This window comes from Megascapheus bottae, chromosome 20, assembly GCF_031878675.1.
Source record: "Megascapheus bottae isolate mThoBot1 chromosome 20, mThoBot2.hap1, whole genome shotgun sequence".
NCBI lineage: Eukaryota > Metazoa > Chordata > Mammalia > Rodentia > Geomyidae > Megascapheus > Megascapheus bottae.
The window spans coordinates 41020019-41033683 of record NC_143528.1 but is presented as its reverse complement, the minus strand read 5'-3'; the positions used below and the strand labels follow the sequence as shown (position 1 = coordinate 41033683).

Sequence of the window (13665 nt, the reverse complement as noted above, 5' to 3'; positions counted from 1 at the left end):
AGGGCCGCAGAGGCCGAGGTCGGCTCCCTCGAGGGTGACCAACGGCGGCCTGCGCACGGCTTTCCCCGGAGCCGCTGCCGCCGCCGCCTCCTCCTCGACCCGCGTGCGCCGGGGGAAGCGGCAGCAGCCCCGCGCGCACGCGGACGCGCACGCGCGGCCCGGAGGCGGTTGCGCCTTAACCGCCTGCAGGCACGGACCAATCAGAAGGCGAGGCGTCGCGCGGCTTCCCCGCCCCGCGGCGCGGGGGGCGGGACACCATGGTGACGAACTGCCAATCAGGAGGCGTGTTATTGCCCGGAGCCCCGCCCCCGGCAGGGGACCCCCGGTGACCGGCGAGGGTCATGGGGCGCCAGGGCTCCTGAGGCGGGGGGCCCCCCCCCGCAGGGCCGCGGCGTCCCCTGGCCTCGGGGTGGCGAGCGACTCCCGGCCCGGCGACGGCGCGGCCCATGCGGAGGGGGCGGAGGCCCGGAGCGGGCGGCGGGCTCGGCGTCTGGGCGGCCCGGGCCGGGCGGGCTCGGGGGCGGCGGCGGCGGCGGCGGCGCGCCGGGGCCCCGCGCGGTGATTGGCCGCCCGCGGGCCGCGGCCGGGGCCCGGGCCGGGCGGGGCGGGCGGGCGGGGCGGGCGGAGCGGCGGCGGCGGCGGCGGCGGCGCGGCGCGGCGGCCGGGAGGATGCTGCTGTCCCTGGTGCTCCACTCGTACTCGATGCGCTACCTGCTCCCGGGGGTCGTGCTGCTGGGCTCGGCGCCCACCTACGTGCTGGCCTGGGGGGCCTGGCGGCTGCTGTCGGCCCTGCTCCCGGCCCGCGTCTACCAGCTGGTGGACGACCGGCTCTACTGCGTCTACCAGAGCATGGTGCTCTTCTTCTTCGAGAACTACACCGGGGTGCAGGTGAGGGGCGCGGCGGCGGGGAGCGGGGCGGGGGGCGCGGCGGGGTCCCCGCCGGCGTGCGCGCCCCGCCGGGGAAGCAGGGCACGTGGAAAAGCCTTGCGGAGTCCCCGGGAGCCGGGAAGCGGAGACCGCAGCGCCCACACACGCCCTGCCCCGTGCGGAACGGGAAGCCCGGGCCTCGTGGTGACTTCCTGCACCAGGCCAGGCTCCCCGGCGACGCGGCCTGACCCCCAGAGCCGGCGGCCCCGTTCGCCTGTTATGGAGTACGTTCCAGGCGGTCGGAACACCTTGGTGTTGGGCAATCTCGTGCTTTTGTTAAACAACAGTAAAGTGGCACGTGTTACTTACCGGAGACTGGAGATGTCCACGCTTCTGACACAGCCTCCAGATGTCTTCTGTTAGTCCAATGGAAGGGCTCTGTATCCATTGACAATCTTCACGTGTTCAGGAAGGGATGTCTGATAACCTCCAAGTACAACACAGATTTTTGATCTCAGTAAAAGTGTATGGGGAGGGGCCGGGAGTTTGGCCTAGTGGTTAAAGTGTTTGCCTAGCATGCACGAAGACCCGGATTCGATTCCTCGGTACCACATACCTAGAAAAAAGCCAGAAGTGGTGCTGAGGCTCAAGTGGTAGAGCTCTAGCCTTGAGAAAGTCCAAGGACAGTGCTCAGGCCCTGAGCTCAAGCCCAGGACTGGCAAAAAAAAAAAAAAAAAAAGCTATATTGGGAATCCTAAAACTGACTGTTCACTAATCATTAGAAGTAGGGACATTTAATAATAAGAATGTTAGGCCCAAGGTTGCTCTTTTAAATCTTGTTTTCATTGTGCTTCCTTATGCCAGTACTGAGGCTTGAACTCCTGGCCTAACTCTCATGTGGCTTTTTCATTCAAGGCTGGCACTCTACCAACTGAACCACAGCTCTACTTCTGGACTTTTGCTGATTAATTGGAGATAAGAGCTTCATAGACTTTTCTTCACCAGTTGATTTCAAACAGCTAGGATCACAGGCCCATGGGAGCCTAGGAATTTCTTGGTCTTACAATGTTTTTCGGGGTGGAGTAGGAAAAAACTTATGTGCTATTTGTAACTACAGACTATTGAGTGCATTAGCCTCCCCCCCCTTAGAATTTAGGTACTGTGTGTAGACAAAGCCATCCAATTTTTTTATGATTTCATTTAATAGGAAATCAATGGAGGAATAAATGAATATTTTAAAATATAAAACCAAATGAAAGATTTGTAGAAACATTCTTATATTGTATACCTATTGTTTTCATTAACAGCATTATCCTTTCATTCTTTTTGTGGGGGAGGGGGTCTTGGGGTTTGAACTCTGTTCTTGGGAACTGTCTCTAAGCTCTTCAGCCCAAGGTTACCACTTTGCACACGGCACCGCTTCCAGTTTTCTGGTGGTTAAAAGTCTCTTAGACTTTGTGCCTGGGCTGGCATTAAAGGTTTTGAACTACCTACCCCCAGATCTCAGCCTCCTGAGCTACTGGTGCTCAGCTTTTTTTTTTTTTTTTTTTTTGGTCATTCGTGGGGCTGGAACTCTGGGCCTGGGCACTGTTGCTGAGTTCTTTAGCTGAAGGCTAGCGCTCTACCACTTGAGCCATAGCACCACTTCCTGGCTCTATTTCGTGAGTGCCAGAATTGCATACCTGTATTACTATACCCAATTTGATTTAAGTTTTAGTTTGTTTTGCTAAGAAACTTTAAAAAAAGTATTTCATAAGTTTTATTTACAAGGCTGAGATGATTCTTCTATGCAGTATGAAATGTTGATTTTTATTTCCAAAGTATATATCCTGAAGAGTATATATGTTTTTAAATAAAAGATTATCAAATTGCAAACATTAAAGAATTGTTTGTATTTTTAATTTTGTCACCTATTTATTATACATGAGTGATATTTCACTTGTACTTCAGTCACTCTCCCTCCTTTAGACAGCTTTGGTGGGTTTCATTGAAGTAATGTTTTAATTAGATTTTTTTTTTAAGAATGATACTTTTGTGCCTTTCACTCTTGGTTTTAAAAAAATGACTCCATGGGGCCAGGAGTTTGGCCTAGTGGTTGAGTGCTTGCCTAGTATGCACAAAGACCTGGGTTCCATTCCTCATTACCACATACATAGAAAAAAGCCGAAAGTGATACTGAGGCTCAAGTGGTAGAGCTCTAGCCTTGAGAAAGCCCAAGGACAGTGCTCAGGCCCTGAGCTCAAGCCCAGGACTGGCAAAAAAAAAAAAAAAAAAAAGACTTCCAGTACTTGTTTCAGAATAGTTTTGTTGTGCATAGGGTTTTTAAGCTGCAAAGAAGTAGGTCCATGAGGTCGCTGTGTAAGTTACTCAGTATTCTGTGGCATTCTAGATAAACATCTGTCCTTCTTAATTTCATAGGTACTGCAGTAGCTAAAATTACTCTTTGTAATTTACCCATTTAGGCTCTTTCAGAGTCTTTTACTAATATTGAAACTCTACTGAGTACTGTGTATTCCTTTAGAATAAGCAATGAGAATCTTGCTTTCTGCATTTCCCTTCATTTGAGTTTCATGACTATCCACCTGTCACCTTACTACTGCTTTGAGTAGCCTTACCTTTTTTTCATGGCTACCATAACTTCAAACTTAAATTTATTCTCACAGTTCTGGAGGCCAGAAGTCTGAAGACAAATGCAGGCTGGGTTACACTCCCTCTAGGGTAAGAATCTGTTCTTTGTCTCATTCAGCTGCTAGTGGCTGTCCTCATTCCTGGACGTGTGGTCGCATCAAGCCAATCTCCACCCCAGTCAGTACTGTTTCCATCTCAAGAAACAGTACTCCAATCTAGTTTTCCCTTTCTTTGCTAAGGAACACTGGTCCATGGGTTAAGGCCCCGTGTGTACAATCCAGGTCGAAACCTCACCTCAAGATCTTTAATTACCCTCCTTCTTCAAATCAGGGATGTCTAAGAGAGGGTTCACCATACAGAATGCTCAGAAATGAACGCTCTACTTCTGCCTGTTCAATATCTTATTGCTTAGTTTAAATCTGCCAAGTTTCTTCGGGTATTTACATATGAACACATTTGGTCTTTTAAAACATTTTTTTTCATACTAGAATAAATGGCACCTGATTTCCAATGGTTATAGTTACTTTAAAGATTAATTTCTTATTTTAATTTTTTATCAGTTTATCTTTACTTATCTCTTCCGATTATCTCAGAACATTTGATTTGTTATCTTATTTCATAATGTATTCCAGTAACCAACTTTTTCATGGTTTGGTGCTCTTCTAATTATTATTCAAATGTGCAATTACCATCTTCTGTTGTATGCTCCACCATAAAACAACCCCAAACCTGGAAACCTGAGAAATCGGAGGTGATACAGCATCTGTGTTGAAAGTCTTATGTGTAATATGGTAACAGATGATACATGATCATGTTGAGACTGCCATTGAGTTGGTTGACCACTTTAAATGGGGGCCGTTTGTGTCCTTGAGCTGGAGCTGGAGCCTCACAGGAAGTGGGAGGAGCGCTGGCAGGAGTGGCCAGGCCTGAGAAGGAGGGAAGGCAGCTTGTAGTGATGTTATCTCCATGTTAGTTCAGCTTCAACTCCATGGAAATGTCTGGAGTTACTTTAAAATATGCTCTCCAGTAGTGGCTTTGACTAATATTCTCTCTCGTAAATGCTGCCATAAAAGAATAAAATTTAAAAACATTCCACTTACTTTATTTTTTAACTGGGGTCTAATTTGCAGCACAGGCTGGACTCCTTACTTTAGCCTCCTGAGGCCCTGGGATCACAGCCATGTGCTACCCCATTGTATACAGAGAACACATTTACACTGTTCCATTGGCCAGTGTTAAGTACAAATTAGTTAGAAAAATACGGGAGGCAAAATAAATCATGTAAAGCTGAGGATTTTGTATTTGTATAACGTATTGAGATGATTGCTAATTACTCTAGTGGCTCCTGCTTTTCTGAAACAGTTTCAGGTCCCTCAGAAACAGCAAAGACTTCCTATCTAGAAACTGGTTCTTTTCTGTAGGGCTGTCTCATCAAAATAGTCCTAGACGAGTAAGTGTAAGTTTGCATTCTGTACCTTGCTGAAAGGCAGTTAAACTCCTGGAATTAAGTATGTTGATTTAGAGTGGCAGGTGCCTTCTAGGTCAGCCCGTCCTCCCTTCTTATCACGTATCTTTTCCAAATGTGTTCTTCACCAGAATGTGAACTACTATCTGTGACCTTAATTTTAGTTTTCTCTGCTCATTCTTTGTCCACATGACCCTTTAAAATGACCCTAAGTTACGTGTGGCTTAGCAGGTGCACTAGGGCTGGGCAGGCTTGGAGGGCCTGCACGTTTGCTTTTGCTTACTTAAACAAAATGGAAAAGCCTTCCGTACAGGAAATTAAACATTGCCCACTCAAATACAATTCCAGTCTAGCAAATCTGGCTAGGAAACTTGTTACCTTGTGAGGTGTAAGAAAAAGTTAGAGAAAAGTAACTAGAACTTTATTTCTTAAAATTTATAAATATAAACCTTTGTGGACAAACCAATTATTTAGGTTATATTTGTGTACAGTTCTTTCATGGTTTACTATTTCACATCACCGATGTAATAAACACTGCCAAGATATTTTAAGAAAGCTAATGTCCCCTCTCCCTCCTCTATCACCATCTCACATACGGTTTTCTTGTGTATGCTAGTTTGGTGTGAAACTTTAACTTTTCCCCTTTGGTTCTGGGGATTGAGCTCAGAGCCTCGTATGTGCTAAGCGAGCACTTGACCGTGGGTCCACTGCGTATTCTCATTTCATTTTGTTGTGTTGTTTCAGCGGTGGAGACTGTGCATGGTAGCACATGCTGTACCTGAAACTATATCCCCAGCCCTGATTTCTTGCAAGAGTATTAAATAAATATTGCAGTTGTGTGAAGAGTTCATTGAATTTACTTGTCAATGGGTTTCTAGTATGCCTGCACATAGATTACCTTCCCTTTCTTGTCAGTTTGTCTAATCTGAGGAATTAAACTGAGTTGACACTTCTTGAATTAGAAGTTTTCGTCAGTGTTTTCTCATTTTGGTTTCTTAAATAGGTTGTCATCAATAACCAGACAGTCCTATACTAAGGAAGATTTTTTTTTAGCGTGGATGTCTAAAATCTAGTAATTGTTCTTTCACTTGTGTATCTGTCCATCAGATGTTTCAGTGTGTACATTGTTCCAGGTGGTGTGCTAGCTGTTATTGAGGTGATGAAAACAGCAGAAAATATACTTCCCTATGGAACTTCTGTTGTAGTCAGGAGAAGAAGCAGTAACAGGGCCATTACAGTGTACAGAGCTCTATGAGGTCGTTGAGCTGGTGGAGGAAGGTAGCAAATGATGGTGTGTGTGTGTGTGTGTGTGTGTGTGTGTGTGTGTTGCCCTGAAAGATGGCCAGTTTGAAAGATACTATACTAATTTAAGTCTAAAATCAGGCCAGGTGCCGGTGACTCACACCTGTCATGCTAACTGCTCAGAAGATTGAGATCTGAGGAATGCAGTTCCAAGCCAGCCTCCAACCAACCTCCAAAAAGCTGGAACTGGAGCCACCACAAGTGGTACAGAGCTAGTCTTAGACAAAAAAAGAAAAAAGAAAATGCTCAGGGCCAGCATCCAGGCGCTGGGTTCAAGCCTCAGAACGGGGGCGTGCATGGATGCACACACTCACCTGAGCGCACACACACAGGGTAGTGGAAAGAGTGGACAGCTGTGACATTGAACAGAATTTTGAGAGCATTTTTGGAAGTAACTGATGGAGCTTTGTGATTAGAAAATAAAGAACAACATTTACTGAGTATGCTGTGTCCAAGTTGAGGGAGGAACTCGGACGCAAGCCAGGATTTAATCCAAGCAGCCATGCTCAGGGCCGGTGTTCTGAAGATGCTTTATCAGGTGCTGTGGTTATATTGGCTGAAATGAGTTTCCTGCTCTTAGGTGATTTATGCTATGGTAAACAAGGACAGAGAGTTACATGATTATCTGAAAGCAGATTAACTTGGTGATACAGAGGTCAAGAAACTCTAAGGTAATTTCTTGCTTGGGTTATTCGGGAAAGTTATATTGTTACAGACTACACAGGTAACACAGTAACATAGCATGGCTGGAGTAAAGAATCCCTGATGGATAATGGAATGAAAGGGAAGGTTTGCAGGCATAGCATCCAAGCTGTCTAAATTCTGTCCTAGAGCAGTCTGCTTTCACTGTAGCCTAGCTCCTCCCCCATCCTCCCATTTTCAAAATAATTTCAACAGTGTTCTAACTCAAGTCTGAGCTGTCCTTTGCCTGTCATGATCTCACCCCTTCTCAGTGTCACTATCACTTTGATGTATATGTTGTCCCCTCTGTAAAACTAGCCTCTTGGTGGTAACAGAAGAGAGGAGGACTTTGCATTTTCCTTTTAACATTGCAGACAGAGCACTCTTCAGAGAGTACAACTCTTGAGTTCCCATGGTGTTTAGATGGCTTGTCACCTGGGGATTCTTGAATGGCCTTGATTGTAGTTAATTTTTTCTTTTTTTCCAAGTCCTGGGGCTTGAACTCAGGGCCTGGGCACTGTCCTTGAGCTTTCTCAAAGCTGGTACTCTACCGCTTGAGCCACAGCACCACTTCCAGCTTTCTGTATGTGTGGTACTAAGGAATTGAACCCAGGGCTTCATGCATGCTACTCCTGTCCCCAGTTGCTAATTTTTTATCTCACAAGGGTCACAGGTTTGCTGAGTCTTTTGAAGCATGACTTCCACTCTCAGGAGTGAAGCAGTGAGGGAGGTCAGAGGCTGTAAAGTAAGGGAGGGAAGCAAGCTTTTGTTTACTTGTCAGTAAAAGCCTGTAGTTTCTGCCAAGTTTGAACCCATGCATGTCCCAAGGTTTATTTCATTTCCTTTGTTTCTGGGTAGGAGCTGTTGCTGAAAACCCCAAATAAAGTGTTAAATAGGTATTTTAGAGGACTTGATGCATATAAGTAAGTGTGAACACTAGCTGGAAGACAAATTGGCCTAGGAGAATAACGATCTGAGGATGCTGTTTCTTAGAAAGAAGTGTAGTAAGTTTTAGCCACACATTAAGTGCTAACCAGATAGGGGCTAGTGTTTTACACTAATAGTCTCAGCTCTGAAGTATACAAGTAAGGCACACACAGAGTGATGTCAGGTAAAAGAAAAACCTTGAATGTGTAGTGAGGTAAAGGCTAAACTAAAGAAACAAAGAACTTTGAAAGTAAAGGAAGGCTATCACTGGAACCTCGATCCTCAGATCTCAGCCTCTTGAGTAGCTAGGATTTTAGGCGTGAGCCACTTCTCAAGGCTCTTTGAATTTTCTTTGATACTTGTTTTAATTCTATTTGTTAGCCAAATAACTGTGTGCTAATTTGATCTTATTTCCGAAGGGTATCATAATTTTACTAATCAATGAAATGTTTCAAATTAGAACCCCCCCCAAAAAAAATCACCTGTAGGATTTGTGTGCTTACAGAAGAAATCCCTTACTGGTTAATTGATAATGTACACTTATGTATTGCTTTACGACAGTAACGTAGTTTTGTTTGGGGGGGGCGTGTCATGGGGCTGGAACTCTGGGCTGGATGCTGTCCCTGAGCTCTTCAGCTCAAGACTGCCACTCTACCCTTGAGTCATAGCCCTACTTCCTGTTTTCCAGTGATTAATTGGAGTCTCTCGGCTTTGTGTTGCCTGGGCTGGCAGATCTCAGCCTTCTGAGTAGTAGGATTACAGGTGTGAGCTGCCCCTGGTACCCAGCTATTAACGAGTTTTGAGAAACACCAGTAGGTGGTTCTTTTCTATGACTCATAGTGCATCACACAGACCAGACCACCTGGACTAATCAGTCAGTATGGCCCCATGATGCCATAAACAGATACATGAAACACTAAAATAACCCTGGAAGTGAGGTGCACTACACACAGAGTCGGCAAGTCATTTCTCCTAGATATCTTTATATGCAGTAGACTTGGTGACATTAGTTATCCACAGGCACATACATAATAGGTAGACATGGCTCTAAGGTGGCTCTCTTGATTAGGTGGTAGCTGACATTCAGCCTCTATTACCTGTGAGACCACCATTGTAGCAGATAATCTGTGGTTAACTGAAATGTCATTCAGTATTTCACTGGCATAACAAAGCATTCTAAACTCATTTCAAATGACTGTGAGCAGTCTTGTTTAATGATGCATTTTTATTTTTATTTTATTTTAATTTTTTTTGCCAGTCCTGGGCTCTTGCTCAGGGCCTGAGCACTGTCCTTGGACTTTCTCAAGGCTAGAGCTCTACTCCTTGAGCCACAGCACCACTTCCAGCTCTTTCCTATGTATGTGGTACCAAGGAATCAAACCCGGGTCTCGTGCATGCTAGGCAAGCACTCTACGACTAGGCAAACTCCTGGCCTAATGATGCATTTTTAAAGCAGAGCAAGTATCAGTATGGCAGCATCCATTGGAGACCTTAGGTGCTGAACATGTTCTCCTGCCATTGGGAAAACAAAAGCATCCTTAAGTGACGTTTATGTGGTGGGAGCAAACCTAAGGGTTGTCTGCACCTAATCCCTGCTGTCCTGTGAACCTATGGTGAAGATGAGGCAGCCATAACCAGGGTGTCCACAGTGATGAAGACATAACCAGAGCTCCAGCGGGACAGGCCCAGCTCAGGCTTCCAGCTTGTCAGCCCACTCACCCAGTACACCAAATAAAAAGGTGATAGTGACGAAGGGGGAGAGATTAACTGTGTGCATGGCACCCCACAGGAAAAGGTGAAGAAAAGCATGGCAGCTTCCAAGTGTGGACTTGAGCTTTAGGTGTAAGTTGAGAAAGACTGGGGCAGAGTGGCTGAGTATGCATAATTAAGCAGTTGTAGGCAGGGTGTGGGCTTAGTGGACCAGCGTCTGAGCTCTTGTTCTGAGGTGTGTGTTTCCCGATAACTGGGTTTTGTTACTGCTGTCTTCCTGTGCTACGTGGACCTGCTGCCCCGCTCCTGGCACGAGTTGAGCACTGGTGCCCTTTCTAGAACCTCCACTGATTGCAGGCAGGGAGAGCGGGGGAGTGAAGGCAGGAAGGACAAGCTGCTTCTGCTTGCAGGTAGCCCGTGGGTCAAGGCAAGGAGTCTGTGGGTTTTAGCAAAGGAAAGGCAGTGTCTAAGAGCAATAGTGTTTTTATTATTTGCCGTTGAATATCTGTAAAAGGACTGTGGATGACAGGTCTTTTTGTTTGTTTTTAATTTGTCTTTGGGGCCGGTGCTGGGGCTTAAACTTGGGCCTGGATGCTATCTTTTAGATTTTTTAAACTCGGGCCTGGATGCTATCTTTTAGATTTTTTGCTAAGGTTAGTGCTTTATCCCACTAGAGCCACAGCTGTACTTCTGCCTTTTTGGTAGTTGGTGGGAGATAAGAGTCTCACAAACTTTTCTGCCCAGGCTAGCTTTGAACCATGATCCTCAGATCTCAGCCTCATAAGAAGCGAGGATTATAGGTGTGAGCCACTAGCTCCCAGCCTGCAGATGAGTTTTTAAAAACTAAGTGAACATGAACTTAAACAATTATCAAAATTCACATGTATTACATTAGATTTACAGTTAATCATTTTACTTTGCTCCCATATCTTTTTAAGTTTTGAAATATGAAGGATTGGTGCTTTTTAAAGTTCTGCTCTATTTTTTAACCTGTTTTTGTTGCATTCTAGTGTGTAATTAGTGGATGAAGCAACTTGAAAAAGGGTATCTATCACCCTAATATCAGCTTTGAGATCACGGTGTCTTTAAACAGCCCACAAAGACAGGACCAACAAGTCTTCAGACATCCTTTTAGTCAGTGCATGAAAACTGTCTGCTAATAGATTATTTGCAGTGCATCTTTAAAGTATATGCCTTAGTGATCTCTTAACCAATCTCTCTGTAGGGAGGAAAGGGGAAGTATCTGAATGGTTCAAGTGTTATCTTCACTTTGGGGGTTAGACAGTCCCCAAAGAGCCCTAAGAAAGTGAAACCTGAAACACTCTTGGCAATAAATCCACCATACTTCTAAATTCAGCTTGTCCAGGTGGCAGAGGCTCAAACCTGTTTAAAACCCTGGCTAATCGGAAGACTAAAATCAGTTTGGAGATAGCATAGGCAGACAGACCTGAGAGACTCAAAAGAATTAGGACTGTAAATGTAGCAATCTTGTTCTCTCTCCCTCCCTCCCTCCCGCCCCCCCCCCCACATAATTTCAGCTTTTTCCAGTGGTCTTGAAATGGTTCTGCCTCATTGCCTAGAGAAGGGGGGCTGCTTACAAGCAGGTACCTCCGTTTTTTTCCTTTTTTTTTTTTTTTTTGCCAGTCATGGGGCTTGAGCTTAGGGTCTGAGCCCTGTCCTTGGACTTTCTCAAGGCTAGTGCTCTACCACTTGAGCCTCAGCACCACTTCCAGCTTTTTTCTATGTATGTGGTACCGAGGAATCAAACCCGAGTCTTTGTGCATGCTAGGCAAGCACTCTACCACTAGGCCAAATTCCCGGCCCACTTACCCCAGTTTTAACACTGCACCAATGAAACCTATTGTTGGTTTATTTACTTTATTGATAAATTTTTTTCAGATAATTATGGACATATTTAAGCACAGTATATGATTTTTCTAAGAAAGACAGCAGACTCAGTCTAAGACCCTGGGTCTCTAAAACTCTATGTCATCTAGTGTATTATTATTTTTTTGTGTGTGGGTCATGGGGCTTGAACTCAGCCTAGGCACTGTCTCTGAGCTCTTCAGCTCAAGGCTACCACCCTACCCTTGAGTCAAACTCCACTTCCCAGTTTCTAGAGGTTAATTGGAGATAAGAGTCTCGGGACGTTTTGTGCTAAGGCTGACTTTGAACCTTGATCCTCAGATCTCAGCCCCCTGAGTAGCTAGGATTACAGGTATGAGTCACTGGGCCTGCTATCTAGTATATTTTTATAAAGAAGTTGTGTTGATGTTTTTCCTTTTCTTTATTATTATTGAGTGGTGTCATGACCAAAGATATTTCTGTGAACAAGGTCTAGAAAGCCTTAGTTAATTCATAATCTTGCATGATCTGCCTTAACTAGGTGCAGAAATGCCCTCCACAAGGAAACAAAACACTGCTGTCTTTTAGAGTGCACTCTCAGTTTCCCTAGGTCTTATACGTGGAAAAGTTAACATAAAACTGCGAAGGACTAACAGTAAAAACAGTTCTCACCTCTCAATTTAAGAAATAAAATGTAGCCCAGAGATATAACAATTCAACTCAGGAACTGTTTATCAAAAGGTACACCAGGAAGTGAAACCATGTTTTGTGGGGGGGCAGATGGAGGGAGGAAGAGCAGATGCAGTCATGAGAGTGTACACTCCGTGAAGACTGAACCCTGTCACTTGAGGGTAGGGAGGGGCTGGGGAGAATGGGGAGGAACAGTGGAAGGCTGACGTGAATCTGGAAGCATTGTACTCAAAATGTATAGAACTTCAACCTCTTTGTACAACTACTTTATTAAAAAGCTTTTTAAAAGGAAATATTCTTGAAAGAGCCAAACACCCAACCCACCAGCTATAATCACATCTGTAACCCTAGCTATTCAGAGGGCTGGGATCCGAGGGTCACGGCTCAGAAAAACCTGTGAGACTTACCTTCAGTTAACCAAAAAAAAAAATTCTGGTGGCTCAGGTGGTAGAGTACTACCCTTGAGCTTTTGAAAAAGCTAAGACAGCCGTATCCAGGCTGCCCCTGAGTTCAAGCCCTGGTACCTGGGTAAACATAAACTCTACTGGAAGACTAGCAGGCTAGTCTGTCAGCCACTTCTGAGCACTCAGTCCTTGGTGGAACTTCAGAGTCCTACTCAGGGAACCAAGTTCCCTAGTTTCTCTTTTGCTGGCACTTGAGAACCATCCTTTCCGCCCGGCCTGGGGATAGCTGTGCTCTCTGTGTTCTTACACATGTCTTGACACTCTGTGCAGTTGCTCTTTGTTCATGACATTCTTCCTTTCCCTCATCCTTTTCAGTCACTGTTTTCATCTTTGTGTTTATCTTATCCCAGTGAATGTGTCTATGCCTGTCCCGTCTACTCTATTGTAGGCTATTTAAAGGCAGATTTGTCAGATTTCATATATTGTTAGCAATCAATAAATGCTTGTAGATTTTTCTCATGAGGATATCGATCATTCTCTCTGGCTTTATAGCCATTAATCTGCTTTATACTTAACTCGTATATAATATGAGCTATTTATGATCTATGAGGCTTATAAGGGAAATCTAATGTTATGGCTAGAGAGATTACAAAATCATGAGCTTGTCAGTTTTTCATATTGTCCTGTTTTAACATATAACAATGTTTCTTTTTATCTTTTAGATATTGCTATATGGAGATTTGCCAAAAAATAAAGAAAATATAATATATTTATCAAATCACCAAAGCACAGGTTAGTATTTCATTTGCATGAAATTTAGGGTATTTTTTTTAAACAAATGTTACATAGTCATTCAAAGAAGTTTTCTAATATGTCTAAGTTCTTTGGTTTTATAATGTTTTCTATATAGATTTTGTACTTGCATCATTATTTTTGTGCTTACATTTTGGAAGGTTAGTGATGTGCAAGTTATTAATTTTCCTAGACTTTCCCCACTCTAATTGATATATATATAGGCTACTTTCTTATAGTTTATCTCCATTTCTATGAATAGCTCAGTGTATTTGTTGTTGTTGTTCTTCTTATATTTAATATTTTTCTTCTTTTTTTGTTGGTCGCGGGGCTTGAACCCTAGGCCTAGGCACT

The 13665-nt window shown here is 44.5% G+C and overlaps 1 protein-coding gene across 1 annotated transcript in view; it reads left to right on the top strand.

Annotated features, from left to right (window-relative positions):
* Positions 1-634: 634 nt before the first annotated feature.
* The window catches only part of Agpat5 (1-acylglycerol-3-phosphate O-acyltransferase 5), a 29694-nt gene continuing 16663 nt past the window's right edge, over positions 635-13665 (top strand). The window contains exons 1-2 of the mRNA XM_090353702.1: positions 635-888; positions 13242-13311. Of these exons, the coding sequence (XP_090209828.1) occupies positions 670-888; positions 13242-13311 (289 nt within the window). The 5' untranslated portion in view covers positions 635-669. The remainder of the gene's footprint in view (positions 889-13241; positions 13312-13665) is intronic.